The sequence below is a fragment of the Salmo salar genome, chromosome ssa26 (assembly GCF_905237065.1).
Source record: "Salmo salar chromosome ssa26, Ssal_v3.1, whole genome shotgun sequence".
Taxonomy (NCBI): Eukaryota; Metazoa; Chordata; class Actinopteri; order Salmoniformes; family Salmonidae; genus Salmo; species Salmo salar.
The window spans coordinates 49,876,492-49,883,679 of NC_059467.1; the positions used below are offsets into that span (position 1 = coordinate 49,876,492).

At 48.9% G+C, this 7,188-nt stretch overlaps 1 protein-coding gene across 1 annotated transcript in view; it reads right to left on the reverse strand.

Annotated features, from left to right (window-relative positions):
- Window positions 1-2,520: 2,520 nt before the first annotated feature.
- LOC106587999 (transient receptor potential cation channel subfamily M member 1) overlaps window positions 2,521-7,188 on the reverse strand; it is a 61,060-nt gene continuing 56,392 nt past the window's right edge. The window contains exons 25-29 of the mRNA XM_045708531.1: window positions 7,178-7,188; window positions 6,108-6,240; window positions 5,659-5,892; window positions 4,308-5,508; window positions 2,521-2,611 (exon numbers count right to left, since the gene is read on the reverse strand). The exon at window positions 7,178-7,188 is cut by the window's right edge and continues 195 nt beyond it. Of these exons, the coding sequence (XP_045564487.1) occupies window positions 4,482-5,508; window positions 5,659-5,892; window positions 6,108-6,240; window positions 7,178-7,188 (1,405 nt within the window). The 3' untranslated portion in view covers window positions 2,521-2,611; window positions 4,308-4,481. The remainder of the gene's footprint in view (window positions 2,612-4,307; window positions 5,509-5,658; window positions 5,893-6,107; window positions 6,241-7,177) is intronic.

The window sequence follows — 7,188 nt, forward strand, 5'->3', positions numbered from 1 at the left end:
TAACACTGTCTGTCAGTCTCTACCTCTGTCTCCCCAGTCCCTCCTAACATAGCTGTTAGGTCTTTAACACTGTCTGTCAGTCTCTACCTCTGTCTCCCCAGTCCCTCCTAACATAGCTGTTAGGTCTTTAACACTGTCTGTCAGTCTCTACCTCTGTCTCTGTCTCCCCAGTCCCTCCAAACATAGCTGTTAGGTCTTTAACACTGTCTGTCAGTCTCTACCTCTGTCTCTGTCTCCCCAGTCCTTCCTAACATAGCTGTTAGGTCTTTAACACTGTCTGTCAGTCTCTACCTCTGTCTCTGTCTCCCCAGTCCTTCCTAACATAGCTGTTAGGTCTTTAACACTGTCTGTCAGTCTCTACCTCTGTCTCCCCAGTCCTTCCTAACATAGCTGTTAGGTCTTTAACACTGTCTGTCAGTCTCTACCTCTGTCTCTGTCTCCCCAGTCCTTCCTAACATAGCTGTTAGGTCTTTAACACTGTCTGTCAGTCTCTACCTCTGTCTCTGTCTCCCCAGTCCCTCCTAACATAGCTGTTAGGTCTTTAACACTGTCTGTCAGTCTCTACCTCTGTCTCTGTCTCCCCAGTCCCTCCTAACATAGCTGTTAGGTCTTTAACACTGTCTGTCAGTCTCTACCTCTGTCTTTGTCTCCCCAGTCCTTCCTAACATAGCTGTTAGGTCTTTAACACTGTCTGTCAGTCTCTACCTCTGTCTCTGTCTCCCCAGTCCTTCCTAACATAGCTGTTAGGTCTTTAACACTGTCTGTCAGTCTCTACCTCTGTCTCTGTCTCCCCAGTCCCTCGAAACATAGCTGTTAGGTCTTTAACACTGTCTGTCAGTCTCTACCTCTGTCTCCCCAGTCCCTCCTAACATAGCTGTTAGGTCTTTAACACTGTCTGTCAGTCTCTACCTCTGTCTCCCCAGGCCCTCCAAACATAGCTGTTAGGTCTTTAACACTGTCTGTCAGTCTCTACCTCTGTCTCTGTCTCCCCAGTCCCTCCTAACATAGCTGTTAGGTCTTTAACACTGTCTGTCAGTCTCTACCTCTGTCTCCCCAGTCCCTCCTAACATAGCTGTTAGGTCTTTAACACTGTCTGTCAGTCTCTACCTCTGTCTCCCCAGCCCCTCCAAACATAGCTGTTAGGTCTTTAACACTGTCTGTCAGTCTCTACCTCTGTCTCTGTCTCCCCAGTCCCTCCTAACATAGCTGTTAGGTCTTTAACACTGTCTGTCAGTCTCTACCTCTGTCTCCCCAGTCCCTCCTAACATAGCTGTTAGGTCTTTAACACTGTCTGTCAGTCTCTACCTCTGTCTCCCCAGTCCCTCCTAACATAGCTGTTAGGTCTTTAACACTGTCTGTCAGTCTCTACCTCTGTCTCTGTCTCCCCAGTCCCTCCAAACATAGCTGTTAGGTCTTTAACACTGTCTGTCAGTCTCTACCTCTGTCTCTGTCTCCCCAGTCCTTCCTAACATAGCTGTTAGGTCTTTAACACTGTCTGTCAGTCTCTACCTCTGTCTCTGTCTCCCCAGTCCTTCCTAACATAGCTGTTAGGTCTTTAACACTGTCTGTCAGTCTCTACCTCTGTCTCCCCAGTCCTTCCTAACATAGCTGTTAGGTCTTTAACACTGTCTGTCAGTCTCTACCTCTGTCTCTGTCTCCCCAGTCCTTCCTAACATAGCTGTTAGGTCTTTAACACTGTCTGTCAGTCTCTACCTCTGTCTCTGTCTCCCCAGTCCCTCCTAACATAGCTGTTAGGTCTTTAACACTGTCTGTCAGTCTCTACCTCTGTCTCTGTCTCCCCAGTCCCTCCTAACATAGCTGTTAGGTCTTTAACACTGTCTGTCAGTCTCTACCTCTGTCTTTGTCTCCCCAGTCCTTCCTAACATAGCTGTTAGGTCTTTAACACTGTCTGTCAGTCTCTACCTCTGTCTCTGTCTCCCCAGTCCTTCCTAACATAGCTGTTAGGTCTTTAACACTGTCTGTCAGTCTCTACCTCTGTCTCTGTCTCCCCAGTCCTTCCTAACATAGCTGTTAGGTCTTTAACACTGTCTGTCAGTCTCTACCTCTGTCTCTGTCTCCCCAGTCCCTCGAAACATAGCTGTTAGGTCTTTAACACTGTCTGTCAGTCTCTACCTCTGTCTCCCCAGTCCCTCCTAACATAGCTGTTAGGTCTTTAACACTGTCTGTCAGTCTCTACCTCTGTCTCCCCAGGCCCTCCAAACATAGCTGTTAGGTCTTTAACACTGTCTGTCAGTCTCTACCTCTGTCTCTGTCTCCCCAGTCCTTCCTAACATAGCTGTTAGGTCTTTAACACTGTCTGTCAGTCTCTACCTCTGTCTCTGTCTCCCCAGTCCCTCCTAACATAGCTGTTAGGTCTTTAACACTGTCTGTCAGTCTCTACCTCTGTCTCCCCAGTCCCTCCTAACATAGCTGTTAGGTCTTTAACACGGTCTGTCAGTCTCTACCTCTGTCTCTGTCTCCCCAGTCCTTCCTAACATAGCTGTTAGGTCTTTAACACTGTCTGTCAGTCTCTACCTCTGTCTTTGTCTCCCCAGTCCTTCCTAACATAGCTGTTAGGTCTTTAACACTGTCTGTCAGTCTCTACCTCTGTCTCCCCAGTCCTTCCTAACATAGCTGTTAGGTCTTTAACACTGTCTGTCAGTCTCTACCTCTGTCTCCCCAGCCCCTCCAAACATAGCTGTTAGGTCTTTAACACTGTCTGTCAGTCTCTACCTCTGTCTCTGTCTCCCCAGCCCCTCCAAACATAGCTGTTAGGTCTTTAACACTGTCTGTCAGTCTCTACCTCTGTCTCTGTCTCCCCAGTCCTTCCTAACATAGCTGTTAGGTCTTTAACACTGTCTGTCTGTCTCTACCTCTGTCTCTGTCTCCCCAGCCCCTCCTAACATAGCTGTTAGGTCTTTAACACTGTCTGTCAGTCTCTACCTCTGTCTCCCCAGTCCTTCCTAACATAGCTGTTAGGTCTTTAACACTGTCTGTCAGTCTCTACCTCTGTCTTTGTCTCCCCAGTCCCTCCTAACATAGCTGTTAGGTCTTTAACACTGTCTGTCAGTCTCTACCTCTGTCTCTGTCTCCCCAGTCCCTCCTAACATAGCTGTTAGGTCTTTAACACTGTCTGTCAGTCTCTACCTCTGTCTCTGTCTCCCCAGTCCTTCCTAACATAGCTGTTAGGTCTTTAACACTGTCTGTCAGTCTCTACCTCTGTCTCCCCAGTCCTTCCTAACATAGCTGTTAGGTCTTTAACACTGTCTGTCAGTCTCTACCTCTGTCTCCCCAGGCCCTCCTAACATAGCTGTTAGGTCTTTAATACTGTCTGTCAGTCTCTACCTCTGTCTCTGTCTCCCCAGTCCTTCCTAACATAGCTGTTAGGTCTTTAACACTGTCTGTCAGTCTCTACCTCTGTCTCTGTCTCCCCAGTCCCTCCAAACATAGCTGTTAGGTCTTTAACACTGTCTGTCAGTCTCTACCTCTGTCTCTGTCTCCCCAGTCCTTCCTAACATAGCTGTTAGGTCTTTAACACTGTCTGTCAGTCTCTACCTCTGTCTCTGTCTCCCCAGTCCCTCCTAACATAGCTGTTAGGTCTTTAACACTGTCTGTCAGTCTCTACCTCTGTCTCTGTCTCCCCAGTCCCTCCTAACATAGCTGTTAGGTCTTTAACACTGTCTGTCAGTCTCTACCTCTGTCTCTGTCTCCCCAGCCCCTCCTAACATAGCTGTTAGGTCTTTAACACTGTCTGTCAGTCTCTACCTCTGTCTCCCCAGTCCTTCCTAACATAGCTGTTAGGTCTTTAACACTGTCTGTCAGTCTCTACCTCTGTCTCTGTCTCCCCAGTCCCTCCTAACATAGCTGTTAGGTCTTTAACACTGTCTGTCAGTCTCTACCTCTGTCTCTGTCTCCCCAGCCCCTCCTAACATAGCTGTTAGGTCTTTAACACTGTCTGTCAGTCTCTACCTCTGTCTCCCCAGTCCTTCCTAACATAGCTGTTAGGTCTTTAACACTGTCTGTCAGTCTCTACCTCTGTCTCTGTCTCCCCAGTCCCTCCTAACATAGCTGTTAGGTCTTTAACACTGTCTGTCAGTCTCTACCTCTGTCTCTGTCTCCCCAGCCCCTCCAAACATAGCTGTTAGGTCTTTAACACTGTCTGTCAGTCTCTACCTCTGTCTCTGTCTCCCCAGTCCCTCCAAACATAGCTGTTAGGTCTTTAACACTGTCTGTCAGTCTCTACCTCTGTCTCCCCAGTCCTTCCTAACATAGCTGTTAGGTCTTTAACACTGTCTGTCAGTCTCTACCTCTGTCTCCCCAGTCCCTCCTAACATAGCTGTTAGGTCTTTAACACTGTCTGTCAGTCTCTACCTCTGTCTCTGTCTCCCCAGCCCCTCCAAACATAGCTGTTAGGTCTTTAACACTGTCTGTCAGTCTCTACCTCTGTCTCCCCAGTCCTTCCTAACATAGCTGTTAGGTCTTTAACACTGTCTGTCAGTCTCTACCTCTGTCTCTGTCTCCCCAGTCCCTCCAAACATAGCTGTTAGGTCTTTAACACTACTGGCTGACTTGGTTCTCTGCGCCCAGTCCCCTCCGGCCTTCACTTTCCTGGGGTTGGTGTTCAGGCTCTTAGACCTCAGTGATGGATACATCCTGTCCTCTGCCACAAGCAGAAGGCCTTCACTAGTATCTTTAGCCTCCGCTTCCTGCTTCTCCTCACCTCCATCTTGGTTGCTCTCTGGCTGGCTCTTCCCTGGCTCCTGTGGTTCCCTGTCTGCCGTTGTCTCTTTGACCTCTGCCTCGTCCTTTGTATGGGTGGTGGTGGGGACTAGCTTCTCCATGGAGACTTTGGGCATGTGGCCGAACGGGCAGGGGTGGACTTTGTACTCGAAGCGCGCTGCCCAGTGACCCATGGTTGGAGATCTGGAGGTAACCGTTTCCTGCTCCCCTGTGAGGGGGTTGTTGACGTCTGTGGCCCAGGTAGCCCCCTCATCTCCCCCATCGGCTGGGTTGTACACCATAGTGCTCCTGGATCTGGGCCTGGAGGTGAGACAGTCACTGTGGGTCTCTGGTGTCTGGTACTGCAGGGACCTGCCCCTCTCCAGAGGGTATGAGATGGCTGCTTCTAGCTTGATCTTCTCCATGGTCACTCCTGCCTTCTCCAGGGCTGCGTCCATCGAGGCTGCAGGGCTGGGCTGTGGAGAAGGCTCTGTAGGAGCCTCAGGCCTCTGGGCTGGGGTTTCCTTCGCACCTTCGCAGACAGAGACACTGGAGCTGGAATGATTCCTCTCTCTGGGCCCCACCACGTCTAACGTGGCCCCATACTCCTTCACAGAGGCTGTGGTGAGGGTCGGAGTTTCTCTCATACTCCCTTTCCTCTCGACCATCTTCCTCATGCTCCCTTTCCTCTGGCTCCCTTTCCTCTCAGGGCTCTTGATGTCCCCAGCCTCGGAGCGGGTGTCATCTCCCATCTCCAGGTGGTACCGGTATAGACTGTAGCCGTCAGAGCTGATGGACAGACACACAGACACACAGACAGATATATAATCAGTACATATCATCCTCACATCGTCCATAAACACTAGACTACTGTACTGTACATGAATGAGCCGACCATTCAGTCTTTCTCATCTGGAGTCATTAAAGAAGTTATTTAACCTGTTGATGGAGCTGTGGCGGAGCAGCGAGGACGGGTCGCAGACTGAGGAGACCCCAGAGTGGGTCCTGACCAGGTCGTTGTGGTCCACCCCGGCCAGCTTCTCCAGGGCATTCATCATACGTCCAGAGATCTCCTCCAGCTGACCCAGCCGAAGGTCCACCGTCTGCAGGGAAGCCTTCATGGAGTGCTCCCTCTCGTTCACCTCCTCCAGACGCATCGCCATGTTCTCCACCCTGAGAGGAGAGAGAGAGAGTCAACAATGCCAGAACTCTTTCATTGGATTTGTTTAACTCACCCTGCCGATTACACCAAATGTATTGTGGGGGATTTACTGCTAACTATGAATAACTGTAGTGAATACTGAGACGGTTCTACAAGGCTAACTTAAATGTAAGTAGTCCCCCCCCCCCCCCCAAAGAGGGAAGACCATAGCTGTCCGGTCTCAGACCTCTCAGATGTGACCCTGATGCGTTCGTTGCTAGATGACTGCTCCTCGTCCTCCTTCTCTCTGAAATACTCCTCCACACACTGCTCCTCAAACTCATACAGAGCCTTCAGCTCCTCAGCATTCAGCAGCAGCTCTGTCAGACAGAGAAACACACATCACACGCTGGTGCCGGGCTTGGTGGAATGAAACTGGTTCTGAAACCTGGTAGAACGCACTGAAATCAGTCTTGGAAGGACCAATCAGTCAACCAATCAACCAGTCATTCAATCAGTCAACCAATCAATCAGTCATCCAATCACTCAACCAATCAACCAGTCATTCAATCAGTCAACCAATCAACCAGTCATTCAATCAGTCAACCAATCAACCAGTCATCCAATTAGTCAACCAATCAATCAGTCATCCAATCACTCAACCAATCAACCAGTCATCCAATCACTCAACCAATCAACCAGTCATCCAATCAGCCAACCAATCAACCAGTCATCCAATCACTCAACCGATCAACCAGTCATTCAATCAGTCAACCAATCAACCAGTCATTCAATCAGTCAACCAATCAACCAGTCATCCAATCACTCAACCGATCAACCAGTCATTCAATCAGTCAACCAATCAACCAGTCATTCAATCAGTCAACCAATCAACCAGTCATCCAATCAGTCAACCAATCAACCAGTCATCCAATCACTCTACCAATCAACCAGTCATTCAATCAGTCAACCAATCAACCAGTCATCCAATCAGTCAACCAATCAACCAGTCATCCAATCACTCTACCAATCAACCAGTCATTCAATCAGTCAACCAATCAACCAGTCATCCAATTAGTCAACCAATCAACCAGTCATCCAATCACTCTACCAATCAATCAGTCAACCAATCAGTCAACCAATCAACCAGTCATTCAATCAGTCAACCAATCAACCAGTCATCCAATCACTCTACCAATCAATCAGTCAACCAATCAGTCAACCAATCAACCAGTCATTCAATCAGTCAACCAATCAACCAGTCATTCAACCACTCAACCAATCAACCAGTCAACCAATATCCCCAAAACCACTGACGTAGTCCTTTG